Source organism: Dendrobates tinctorius, unplaced genomic scaffold, assembly GCF_039654945.1.
Source record: "Dendrobates tinctorius isolate UK_male_01 unplaced genomic scaffold, ASM3965494v1 ptg000424l, whole genome shotgun sequence".
NCBI classification, from domain to species: Eukaryota; Metazoa; Chordata; class Amphibia; order Anura; family Dendrobatidae; genus Dendrobates; species Dendrobates tinctorius.
The window spans coordinates 1,644,202-1,658,421 of NW_027362088.1; the positions used below are offsets into that span (position 1 = coordinate 1,644,202).

Here is a 14,220-nt window from a genome sequence, read left to right on the forward strand (position 1 = left end):
AGCGGCCAGGGTCGTCCATCTGGCTAATCGGTACTAGGACGTGTCCGCTCTTCGCCAGTCATTACACTGGCTGCCCATTCATTATAGGATCCAATTCAAAGTACTTGTTCTCACCCACAAAGCTCTCCACAGTGCAGCACCCCCCTACATCTCCCCCCTCATTTCTGTCTATCGGCCTAACCGACCGCTGCGCTCTGCAAAAGACTTTCGACTGACCTCTGCACTAATCCGCACCTCCCACTCCCGACTCCAAGACTTCTCCCGCGCTGCGCCAATCCTCTGGAATGCTCTACCTCAAGAAATTAGGACTAACCACAATTTGCATAGTTTTAGGCGCTCCCTCAAAACACATTTGTTCAGAGTGGCTTATCACGTTCACTAATCAAAGTCATTCTATGTGTAAGTGTGCGTGTGTAACCCATTCACTATCTCCATCCATCCTTCACTCCCTCAAGATGACCGGACCTTCATTGTAAATACATCATTGTATATACACACCTGTACTCTGTATCTCCCCCACCTCACTGTAGAGTGTAAGCTCTCACCAGCAGGGGCGGCTGATTGTGCTTTAATTATTATATTGTTAACGTTGTTACTTATGACTTGTGTTTTGAAACTGTTAAACTGTAAAGCGCTGCGGAACATGTTGGCGCTATATAAAGATTATTATTATTATTTTTGTATTTATTCTAAGAAAGCTATGTTATTTTATGGCTATACGCTTCCTTGATCTTTTTGGATAACTAGTTTTTACTTAGACGCTCTGTGTTGCCTCAGCCCTTCTCTAGGACGTGGTGATCATTTCCATCGCTCCTCGACTCTCCTATACATTACCAGCACGGTGTGACGATGCTCCCATCAGGAGAGCTTTTGTGTAGGAACCATTGTCTCCACCGACGAGGGCTAGCTGTGGTCAAATCCAGGACTTCTTTCCCGTAAGATCTGGAGGTGGCTTTGGGCAGTATTTGGATGTGTTCTGAGCTGGGTACTGAAGTGCACGTCTGGACCACACTGTGCTATAGCCCCCTAATGACGGAGCCCCTTTGTCACATTGGGTATGCACCACTTTACGTGGTGACAATTCGGGAGCTTCTAGACTCCCCGACTATTTTTGTGACACATTGTTCTTTTTGTTAGTGGCAAGTTTAAGTTCATAAGTTTTTTTTGTGAAGATACCGGAACATGGCTGAAAATTATAAGCGGTTTTCAAACAGCGACTGCTCCTCTGCCACCGACACAAGATGCCCGACACGCAGCAGCTGGTAAGACACTTTGCCCAGGTCTCTACTTGTGGTCAGCCTCATTTTTCAGATGTCCCTTTATTTCATTACCATGTTAGAAGGGTTAAAATTTAGAAGCAATTTTTCAAGGAAATTTACAAATCCAATTATTTCTGGACCGATTCACTGTTGAAAGGACTTTGAGAGGCCACAATATCGTAAACTCCCAAAAGTGACACCATTATAAAACCTGCAACCCCTCTAAATTGCCATCAGGAAATGTGTCACCAATCAGGCATTCCACAGACATAAAGGAAAAGGGATAGAAGGGGAGAATGGACCCCAAGACGTCACGTAAAATCTGACAGTGGCAGCCCCCATATGTGGTTGGACACCACTGTTTGGAAAGGAGCACCAATTGGATTTTGAATGACATTTGCGGAGCCCCTGTGGGACCAAAACAAAAGAAACCTCCACAAGTGACCCATATCGGAAATGACACCTCTGGAGACTTCCGCAGCTCTGTGCCCGGTTATTGCACGTGGCTTGTGCTTCTAGGGACTGCAGCCAGAAATTAGGGGCACTCTCTGTGACGGGGTATGTGACAGAGCAGGAAGAGACACCAGGCCGATAAACAATCCAACAAGATTTATTGGAACAGGGAACTGGGACAACACAAATGAGGGTAATTCTGCAGCGTCCGTAATGAGTCCACACCAAGAGGGAAACAGATCCGGGGCCGCCACCCGGCAATCCGACGCCAGGGAAATAGAAATAGTCCTTGGATGAGTTCAATGGATCCAGCAGAGGAGGGACACAACACAGTCCCACGTGGCAGCTTCTAACAATACACACGGTCACTGGGAGCTCGCCTCAGCATAAGATCCCAGCCCTTCGCAGGTCACCACACAACAACAGTCTATAGATTCAGTCCTCAAATCCAGCAGGGTGGTGAGACATCACAATTCCATGTGGCCAAATGATCTCCAATCTCCATACATGATACCAGGATCCAGCCACAGCTGCAGATCCCTGTCCTTCAAAGCACACAGCATCAACTATCTGACCATGTGGCTTATTGTCCTACCACTCTTAGTATCTCTGCCCAAGAAGGGGGCTGATCCCAACACCCAACCCCTTAACCATAGCTCCAAGGATTAGGAACGTTCCAGAAACCCTGTCTGCAGTCTCTCTACAGGTTTGTGTATTGGAGATGCCCCCTGCAGAGTGGAACAAAGACAAGCATGACCCCACCAGATACAGGGTAAGGACTGCTAATGTAAGCCGGATTACAGTATGGTCCATGTGTACAGGCTGGGGGGTGACTCTCTGGTACATTCTCCACTACAGCAATGCCAAATATGGTGGCCAGCTGCTGTGCATTTGTAAATGCAAAGAGGGCATTTGGATCTGGTGGCACTGATTGCAATGGATTTTATTTGAGGGGATGGGAGCCATATCGCTTTTCCAGAATCTTAGTTCCACCAGTAACATGGGACCCCCTATAAGTCCAGTGACAGATGACGGACCCGAATGGGGGCTGGATTTGTGCAGGATAAATTAGGGCTTTTATTGGTAGCATTTTGGGGTACATAATATTATTCGATCACTTCCAGAAAAAGGCTGGGATAACATTCTTGAGTTCTACGCTGACCACTTACCTCTGGGTTTCAGTGCAAATCCCACAAAAATACAATTCACACGAAATCTCCGAGGGAACCACCCACCATGAGGCAGATGGAGACACTTCATACTCCGGTGGTCTCCATCTTTTTAGGTGCGCACAGATCTGTGATCTCCCACACTAACAAGACACCTAAAATGATGGGACAACACTGGAACACAGACAGGTCCAAAGTGACTCCATCTGCTCTTAAGTGAGTGATTCCATCAGGGGTTTTGTCCAAATCGCAGTTTTGGGGAATTTACATGGAGACTCCGATGTAAGTGCTCAGTGGAGAGCGCAAGATAAATGAGAGCCGAGCCTTGTCTCGATGTTTGGGAAGTGGAATAAACAGAGAGCAGTACAAGGATACTTATTGACATGCGGTATAAGTGATGATTAATTATTTATATAGCACCAACATACTCCGAAGCGCTTTACAGTTTAACCGTTTCAGACAGAACAGTTATAAGTGACAACGTCAACAATAATACAATAATTAAAGCACAATAAGCCGCCCCTGCTGGTGAGAGCTTACAATCCACAATGAGGTGGGGGAGATAGAGTACAGGTGTGTATTTACAGTGATGGTCCAGCCATCCTGAGGGGGTGGGGGATAGAGAGATAGTGAGTGGGCTACACACACTTATACATTAGGCAACGTTATTCTTCAGATCGGGGCCATTACAGATTTATATCGAGTTTTTATGTTTGGCTACTGACACAGACGCTTGTAAAAAATTATTTTTTGCAGCGCCATATTCTGAGAGCTGGAGGTTTTTTGCCTTACGAGCCGCATCAGGGCTTGCTTTTTGTGCGACGATTTGGCGTTCTCATTTAAGCTATTTTTTTTTAGATGTGACCTTTTGATCGCTTTTTATTACATTTTTGTGGGTCAGAACGATGTAAAAGCGACATTCTTGGCGTCCTCTGTACAGAATAAGGTGACAGTTTCAGGGTTTGTGCCCATGTGAAGACTTACTGCAGACAATTCTGCATCTCGGCAGGAAACGCGCTGGCAGGACGTGTGCATATTCTCTTCGCTCATTAGTATAACGTGAAATCAGAAGCAAAAACACTAAAAGAATGGACGAGATGCAGAATTACACCAGCACTGGGTACAGGAGACTTCAGGACTCATGCGTCGCACCAGGAAACCCTTCAGGTTCTGTGACAAACCTGCAATGTGCGCACAGGCCTTATAGCGCGGGGTGTAGCGATACCAATGTGTACGTTTCTTTATTTTTACTGGTGAGACGGCTTTTCTGGTGGTTTGCTTTTGCATTTTTTTTTTTTTTTTTACACATTTTATTTCACGTTGTCCCACTGTGGGACATGACCTGCAGGCCTGAGACCTGTCAGTGAGATGGTGCCTGTTACACTCTGCTTATAGCTGGGCCTATCAGGCCACCATACTGTGGGGTCATCAGATGACCTCAGGGTCAGATCGCAACCATCAGATATAGTGTTAAAAAGGGAGTCTTCTCCCCCTTTAACAATCTAGATGCCACTGTTGCAATTGACAACGGCCTCTAACAGGTTAATAAGGCCTGACTGGCTCCAAGGCTGGTCCGTACCGATGCTGCAGGGTGGCAGCGTCACAGAGCAAAAATGCAGCAGGTGTTTGCTGTATCTATTTATTTCTGAGCGTCATGAAAAAGTGGTTCTGAGGAATTCGGCCTCCAATGGCGGCGGGTAGAAGCATTACTCACACTCACCGTGCGCTCCTTCTGGCACTCAGGCTGTGCGTGCTCTGCCACTTACAGAGTGGAGGAACAGCTGAAAAAGGAGGCGAGGTGGAAGGGCTCACCGTTCAGCTACTCATGGAAGAGGCTCCTTATGGCGCGCAGGCTCTGCCACGCATCATGTGGGAGACTCTGAGCCTGCCGTCTCTGCATCACGCAGGAGACGCTGAGCTTGCTGTACCGGCATCACACAGGAGATGCCGAGTCTGCTGTATCTGCATCACACAGGAGATGCTGAGCCTGCTGTATCCGCATCATACAGGAGATGCCGAGCCTGCTGTATACAAATCACAAAAGGAGACACAGACTGCTGTGTACACATCAAATAGGAGACACTGAGGCATACAATTTTTTTTTTTAAATATATCTATATTTTGTCATTTTTTAATTACAAAAGAGGAAAATGGGCAGATGCAAAAGTTTGGGCTGCATGGTTAGTACCTAGTAACACACCCTTCTGAAAGTATCACAGCTTGTTAATGCTTTTTGTAGCCAGACAGTCTTATTTCTTGTTTGAGGGCTTTTATCCATTCTTCCTTGGAAAATTCCCCCAGTTCTCTGAGATTCCTGGGTCGTCTTGCTTCCTCTGCTATTTTGAGACTAGCCACAGATTTTCAAAGATGTTCAGATCTAGGGACTGTGAGGGCCATTGGAAAACCTTCAGCTTTTTCCTGCTCCAGTGCTGGAAGAAAGTGACTTCTAATCACACAGACAGGAGGTTTGGGAGGGGACTGCGATCCATCTTCAACATTAAAAAGGTCCAACAAGCTCTTCTTTAATAATCCCACCCAAAAAATAGCAGTGCACACCTTGCTGAGGTCTGAGGGAAAGTGGAGGTCTACCCATCCACCTACTCCCTCCAGAGTCTCTCTCATCAGCCCATAAAACCTGTAAACAATATGGACGAGATATTTCCACTTGTGCGTCACGCTCAGTGGTGGTCGGGCTCAGCCTCCTCACAGTGACCATGTCTCTGTGGTGCTGGTTCTGTGAGCTGCGCACTCTGTAGACATTGAATAATCTGGGACGTCTCAAAATCTTTTTGCTTCAGGAGAATGAGCAGCTAATAATTCTGTACAACCCCGGTAAAGGGCAGGGCATCCTGAGGTCACATACCCTCTGTGAAGAAACGGGATTAGATCTTAATTATCCAGACAACTACAGTCATATGTTAAAGTTTGGGCACCCCTATTAATGTGAACCTTTTTTCTTTATAACAATTTTGGTTTTTGCAGCAGCTTTTTCAGTTTCATATATCTAATAACTGATGGACTCAGTTATATTTCTGGATTCAAATGAGGTTTATTGTACTAACAAAAAATGTGCAATCTGCATTTAAACAAAATTTGACCGATGCAAAAGAATGGGCACCCTTATTTTCTTGATTTGAACACTCCTAACTACTTTTTACTGACTTCCTGAAGCACTAAATTGGTTTTGTAACCTCATTGAGCTTTGAACTCCATAGCCAGGTGTATCAAATCATGAGAAAAGGTATTTAAGGTGGCCACTTGCAAGTAGTTCTCCTATTTGATTCTCCTATGAAGAGTGGCATCATGGGCTCCTCAAAACAACTCTCAAATGATCTGAAAACAAAGATTATTCAACACAGCTTTTCAGGGGAAGGATACAAAAAGTTGTCTCAGAGATTTAACCTGTCAGTTTCCACTGTGAGGAACATAGTAAGGAAATGGAAGAACACAGGTACAGTTCTTGTTAAGCCCAGAAGTGGCAGGCCAAGAAAACTATCAGAAAGGCAGAGAAGAAGAATGGTGAGAACAGTCAAGGACAATCCACAGACCACCTCCAAAGACCTGCAGCCTCATCTTGCTGCAGATGGTGTCACTGTGCATCGGTCAATACAGCGCACTTTACACAAGGAGAAGCTGTATGGGAGAGTGATGCGAAAGAAGCCGTTTCTGCAAGCACGCCACAAACAGAGTCGCCCGCAAAAGCACATGTGGACAAGCCAGTTACATTTTGGAAGAAGGTCCTGTGGACTGATGAAACAAAGATTGAGTTGTTTGGTCATACAAAAAGGCGTTATGCATGGAGGCTAAAAAACACAGCATTCCAAGAAAAACACTTGCTACCCACAGTAAAATTTGGTGGAGGTTCCATCATGCTTTGGGGCTGTGTGGCCAATGCCGGCACCGGGAATCTTGTTAAAGTTGAGGGTCGCATGGATTCAACTCAGTATCAGCAGATTCTTGACAATAATGTGCAAGAATCAGTGACGAAGTCGAAGTTACGCAGGGGATGGATATTTCAGCAAGACAATGATCCAAAACACCGCTCCAAATCTACTCAGGCATTCATGCAGAGGAACAATTACAATGTTCTGGAATGGCCATCCCAGTCCCCAGACCTGAATATCATTGAACATCTGTGGGATGATTTGAAGCGGGCTGTCCATGCTCGGCGACCATCAAACTTAACTAAATTGGAATTGTTTTGTAAACAGTAATGGTCACAAATACCTTCATCCAGGATCCAGGAACTCATTAATAGCTACAGGAAGCGACTAGAGGCTGCTATTTTTGCAAAAGGAGGATCTACGAAATATTAATGTCACTTTTAAGTTGAGGTGCCCATACTTTTGCACCGGTCAAATTTTGTTTAAATGCAGATTGCACATTTTCTGTTAGTACAATAAACCTCATTTGAATCCAGAAATATAACCGAGTCCATCAGTTATTAGATATATGAAACTGAAATAGCTGCTGCAAAAACCAAAATTGTTATAAAGAAAAAAGGTTAACATTAATAGGGGTGCCCAAACTTTAACATATGACTGTATGTTTAGCAAACCAAGAAAAATTGACTTTTTATCTGTATGTTGGCTTTTGGATTAAAGTTTTATTTTCAGGTTGGTCAAGAAAACAGACTTGTTAGCTGATATTTGATATAACATAGTGTGCTCTTATCCTTGATGAATAGCGAGGGCCACTGATTTGCTAATTATACATTGTCTGGCCCAGATAGTTTGTTGATTTTAAAAATAGAGGAGGAAAATCTATGCAAGCAGATTACATAATCAAACAAGGCAACTTGGTCATCACCTTCTTCTTCTTATCTGTGAGGGTGGACTGAAGGACACTGGGCAAGTCTAAAAATAGGTTACATGCCTCTGTATAAAGAGACTCAGTGGCAGAGAGACTGGGAGAGCGACACAGCCAGACATTCTGCAAAACACCCAACGGACAAGAGACAGGACTGCAGCCAATCCATCATGGCACCATCACAAGGGACACGGATCTATGATTCTATAGGAAACAACCTAGAAGTGATCGGCTCCAGTTGGAAGGACACAGATCTGATCCAGTGACCATCGCTGAACCATGGATACGTTTGGAGAAAGCCAGGATTGGGATCCGATGGTCGCCTCGCTCCATTGAGATGTTCAGAGAAGCCAGGTGGTGACTCTCACGTCAACTGGCTTTGGATCTTGTATGGACTCTATGGCCTGTCATCTTCCTACACCTGTCATTACCTCCTCTCTGTGTGTGTGTATCACAGGTGGGGTAGTGACCTTGGGAGCTCTGACATTACAGCTGCCATTATCCCGGTGGGTCAGTGGAAGGGTGAGACTCTAATGTGCACCATCTTGGGTCCTGTGCTGGGACTGTTCTGTGTGTTATCTGCCTGCTTTGTGGTTCAATAAAGTATCACCGCACTGTTTTGCCCTCATCCTGTGTTGTGTGAGTAGTATTATGCCCACGATAACAGGAGAGCGGGCGTTAAGCAGGACAATCCCAAGTCCATGCGGTTCCTGCTAGCGGACCTGGGCGCCGGCTGACCCATCCCATGTCTCCTCACCTTCATTATACAAACACACATCAACTGATCAACAGCATTCAGGGTTATACAGGTGAAGGTGGGAAATCTGCAGAGACCTCTGCCCTGCTGAGACCTCTGCCCATGATGCACTGACCACTGTAGACCAGCAGTGAGGACCAGGGCTCAGCTCTAACCCCAGTAATACAGTTGTCGCACACAGTAACAAATTTAACATGTCCAAGAGAGCCTGCAATCGTGACATACTCTCCACCCGTCACAGTCCAGTACCTGTGTGTTATTCAGTCCTAAGCCTCCCAACTCTGCGGGCACTTGCAGACCAAACGCCCCAAGCTCTTTCAGAGCAGACATGGACTTGTCATCCACTCTCTGGAGGTCGTCATTCAGAGCAGGATCATTAACCTCCTAAAATAGGAAGATACAGAAAGACACCTTACATAAGACATTCTTACAAATCGTTCTTCAAGATGTGCTGCACAAATTAATACCCCGTCCTCAAGGAGCAAACACTGTCATTACCCCAATTATGGCACTTAGTCTTCACGACTTTCCTAACAGTTCCTCAATGATCTAACTATGTCTGACATCCTACATAGTCTCCTGCACCTGCCAATCCAGCGTCGCCTCCCGTCCCTGACCCTCCAGTGTTATCTCCTGACCCTCCCGCATTGTCTCCCGTCCCTCCCGCGTCATCTCCCGCCCCTGCCCGTCGCCTCCCGTCCCTGACCCTCCCGCGTCATCTCCCGCCCCTGCTCGTCGCCTCCCATCCCTGACCCTCCCGCATCGTCTCCCTTCCCTGACCCTCCCGCCCGTCCCTTTTCTCCCACCCCTGTCCGTCGCCTCCCATCCAGCGTCGCTTCCCGTCCCAGACCCTCCCGCGTCATCTTCCGCATCGTCTCCCGCCCCTTGCCCCTCCTGCATCGTTCCCCCCCAACCCTCCCAAGAGGTCCACCGCCCCCGCCTCGAGGTCCCCCGTCCCTGCCTTATCTCCCGTTGTCCTAGATGTTTTCTGGCTAGTCCCCCTTTCCTACATAATCTACATATCATGCAGTTTTCTTACTTGAAAGAATCTGGACACCGGACTGACCAACTCACTGAGGAACTGCGCCTGCTCCTCACTCAACACTACAAGTAGAGAAGATACAATGAGAGCGGACAGGACTCACAGGTCAGATGTGGATGGTGGGGTGTGGAGCATCAGATACATTCACAGTCTTCACAGTATCTTACCTGATGGATATGGGAAAACTTGTTGTGTGTGAATCAATCCACTGAACATCCCCACCGCAAATGACAAAGATTCCTGGAGACGAACAAAGAACAGCAGTCAGTCAACAGAGACAGCAGAGTATATGAATACAACACCTGTACACGCGCTCACAAACTACACCCAGCAGTACCATCTACTCAGGCGCACGACTGCTCCCACTGTACATTACACCCGGCAGTACCATCTACCCAGGCGTACGACTGCTCCCACTGTACACTACACCCGGGCAGCACCATCTACCCAGACGGATGACTGCTCCCACTGTACACTACACCCACGCGTACGACTGCTCCCACTGTACACTACACCCGGCAGTACCATCTACCCAGGCGTACGACTGCTCCCACTGTACACTACACCCGGCAGCACCATCTACCCAGACGGACGACTGCTCCCACTGTACACTACACCCGGGCAGCACCATCTACCCAGGCGTACGACTGCTCCCACTGTACACTACACCCGGGCAGCACCATCTACCCAGACAGATGACTGCTCCCACTGTACACTACACCCGGCAGTACCATCTACCCAGGCGTATGACTGCTCCCACTGTACACTACACCCGGCAGCACCATCTACCCAGGCGGACGACTGCTCCCACTGTACACTACACCCGGCAGCACCATCTACCCAGGCGTACGACTGCTCCCACTGTACACTACACCCGGGCAGCACCATCTACCCAGACGGATGACTGCTCCCACTGTACACTACACCCGGCAGTACCATCTACCCAGGCGTATGACTGCTCCCACTATACACTACACCCGGCAGTACCATCTACCCAGGTGTACGATTGCTCCCACTGTACACTACACCCACCAGTACCATATACCCACGCTTACGACTGCTCCCACTGTACACTACACTCGGCAGTACCATGTACCCAGGCGTACGACTGCTCCCACTGTACACTACACCCACGCGTACGACTGTTCCCACTGTACACTACACCCACGCGTACGACTGCTCCCACTGTACACTACACCCGGCAGTACCATCTACCCAGGCGTACGACTGCTCCCACTGTACACTACACCCGGCAGCACCATCTACCCAGACGGACGACTGCTCCCACTGTACACTACACCCGGCAGCACCATCTACCCAGACGTACGACTGCTCCCACTGTACACTACACCCACCAGTACTATATACCCAGGTGTGTGACTGCTCCCACTGTACACTACACCCGGGAAGTACCATCTACCGAGGCGCACGACTGCTCCCACTGTACACTACACCCGGGCAGTACCATCTACCGAGGCGTACGACTGCTCCCACTGTACACTACACCCGGCAGTACCATCTATCGAGGCGTACGACTGCTCCCATTGTACACTACACCCGGGCAGTACCATCTACCGAGGCGTACGACTGCTCCCACTGTACACTACACCCGGCAGTACCATCTATCGAGGCGTACGACTGCTCCCACTGTACACTACACCCGGCAGTACCATCTACCCAGGCGTACAACTGCTCCCACTGTACCCTACACCCGGCAGCTCCATCTACCCAGGCGTGTGACTGCTCCCACTGTATACTACACCCAGCAGTACCATTCACCCAGGTGTACGACTGCTCCCACTGTACACTTCACCCGGCAGTACCAACTACCGAGGAGTACGACTGCTCCCACTGTATACTACACCCGGCAGTATCTGACTACTCACTGTACACTACACCCACCAGTACTATATACCTAGGCGTATGACTGCTCCCACTGTACACTACACCCACCAGTACCATATACCCAGGTGTATGACTGCTCCTACTGTGCACTACACCCACCAGTACCATATACCCAGGTGTATGACTGCTCCCACTGTACAGTACACCCACCAGTACCATATACCCAGGTGTATGACTGCTCCCACTGTACAGTACACCCACCAGTACCATATACCCAGGTGTATGACTGCTCCCACTGTACAGTACACCCACCAGTACCATATACCCAGGTGTATCACTACTCCCACTGTACAGTACACCCACCAGTACCATATACCCAGGTATATGACTGCTCCCACTGTACAGTACACCCACCAGTACCATATACCCAGGTGTATGACTGCTCCCACTGTGCACTACACCCACCAGTACCATATACCCAGGTGCATGACTGTGCCCACTGTGCACTACACCCACCAGTACCATATACCCAGGTGTATGACTGCTCCCACTGTACAGTACACCCACCAGTACCATATACCCAGGTGTATGACTGCTCCCACTGTACAGTACACCCACCAGTACCATATACCCAGGTGTATGACTGCTCCCACTGTACAGTACACCCACCAGTACCATATACCCAGGTGTATGACTGCTCCCACTGTACAGTACACCCACCAGTACCATATACCCAGGTGTATGACTGCGCCCACTGTGCACTACACCCACCAGTACCATATACCCAGGTGTATGACTGCTCCCACTGTACAGTACACCCACCAGTACCATATACCCAGGTGTATGACTGCTCCCACTGTACAGTACACCCACCAGTACCATATACCCAGGTGTATGACTGCGCCCACTGTGCACTACACCCACCAGTACCATATACCCAGGTGTATGACTGCTCCCACTGTACACTACACCCACCAGTACCATATACCCAGGTGTATGACTGCTCCCACTGTACAGTACGCCAACCAGTACCATATACCCAGGTGTATGACTGCTCCCACTGTACAGTACACCCACCAGTACCATATACCCAGGTGTATGACTGCTCCCACTGTACAGTACACCCACCAGTACCATATACCCAGGTGTATGACTGCTCCCACTGTACACTACACCCGGCAGCACCATCTACCCAGACGGACGACTGCTCCCACTGTACACTACACCCGGCAGTACCATCTACCCAGGTGTATGACTGCTCCCACTGTACAGTACACCCACCAGTACCATATACCCAGGTGTATGACTGCTCCCACTGTACACTACACCCGGCAGCACCATCTACCCAGACGGACGACTGCTCCCACTGTACACTACACCCGGCAGTACCATATACCCAGGTGTATGACTGCTCCCACTGTACAGTACACCCACCAGTACCATATACCCAGGTGTATGACTGCTCCCACTGTGCACTACACCCACCAGTACCATATACCCAGGTGTATGACTGCTCCCACTGTACACTACACCCGGCAGCACCATCTACCCAGACGGACGACTGCTCCCACTGTACACTACACCCGGCAGTACCATCTACCCAGGTGTATGACTGCTCCCACTGTACAGTACACCCACCAGTACCATATACCCAGGTGTATGATTGCTCCCACTGTACACTACACCCACCAGTACCATATACCCAGGTGTATGACTGCTCCCACTGTACACTACACCCATCAGTACCATATACCCAGGTGTATGACTGCTCCCACTGTACAGTACACCCACCAGTACCATATACCCAGGTGTATGACTGCTCCCACTGTACAGTACACCCACCAGTACCATCTACCCAGACGGACGACTGCTCCCACTGTACACTACACCCACCAGTACCATATACCCAGGTGTATGACTTCTCCCACTGTACAGTACACCCACCAGTACCATATACCCAGGTGTATGACTGCTCCCACTGTACAGTACACCCACCAGTACCATCTACCCAGACGGACGACTGCTCCCACTGTACACTACACCCACCAGTACCATATACCCAGGTGTATGACTGCTCCCACTGTACACTACACCCATCAGTACCATATACCCAGGTGTATGACTGCTCCCACTGTGCTCCCTGCGACACCTCATACACAACAGAACAAGATATCTGAGTCAATGTGTGGCGCACAACTTACTGGAGAGCTCTTCTGTGTCACGTGGACATGTCCAGAGGTCGCTGAGGCGGACACGCCATCTTTATCCAAAACAGTCTGAAGGAAGCAATGAAATGCACAAGGTAAGTATCACAAGGGGAGAATACGTGAGGGACACAGACAGGTGACAGACAGGGACTACCTGTGCGGACTGGGCGTACCCCCGGACACATCCAGCCTGGGTCCTGTGTAATACACATACATCAGTCAGATACAGGGAGACACCAAATATAATGAAATATGCACCCCAACTCATCAGCGGGTGACACGGACCACTCCCGCCCAGGCTCCCCTAGATGTGTGGTGCTCCGGTAGAGCGCTCTCATGTGGGAGCGCTCCTAGCAGCTATGCCCAATGCTGATGGTGGTCAAACATCTCTGTCCTGCGTGGAGTACGGTGGGACCCCTGAAAATGCCCGCAGTCCATAAAGGGTTAACAACGGGCAGTGGGGCTTCTCATCTTTGTTAAGCAGATATCAAAACTCACAGGGGAACAAGGAATAATGTGGGTGCAATGATAATAAAATGCACCCCATCATCTGCACAGATCTCAGACATACCCCCCTGTAACGGGGTCTTCTGTGCTGTAATACCTCTTTGCATTACCACCCCGTTTCTCAGGAGGTCCACTCTGCTTTTCCTCACTTCTGAATGAAGGACGCTGGCTC

The 14,220-nt window shown here is 48.8% G+C and overlaps 1 protein-coding gene across 2 annotated transcripts in view; it reads right to left on the reverse strand.

Annotated features, from left to right (window-relative positions):
• The window catches only part of ACADVL (acyl-CoA dehydrogenase very long chain), a 50,415-nt gene that overhangs the window by 14,251 nt on the left and 21,944 nt on the right, over positions 1-14,220 (reverse strand). For both annotated transcript variants that reach the window (XM_073564063.1, XM_073564064.1), the window contains exons 2-6: positions 13,696-13,738; positions 13,536-13,610; positions 9,657-9,729; positions 9,487-9,551; positions 8,697-8,831 (exon numbers count right to left, since the gene is read on the reverse strand). In XM_073564063.1, the coding sequence (XP_073420164.1) occupies positions 8,697-8,831; positions 9,487-9,551; positions 9,657-9,729; positions 13,536-13,610; positions 13,696-13,738 (391 nt within the window). The remainder of the gene's footprint in view (positions 1-8,696; positions 8,832-9,486; positions 9,552-9,656; positions 9,730-13,535; positions 13,611-13,695; positions 13,739-14,220) is intronic.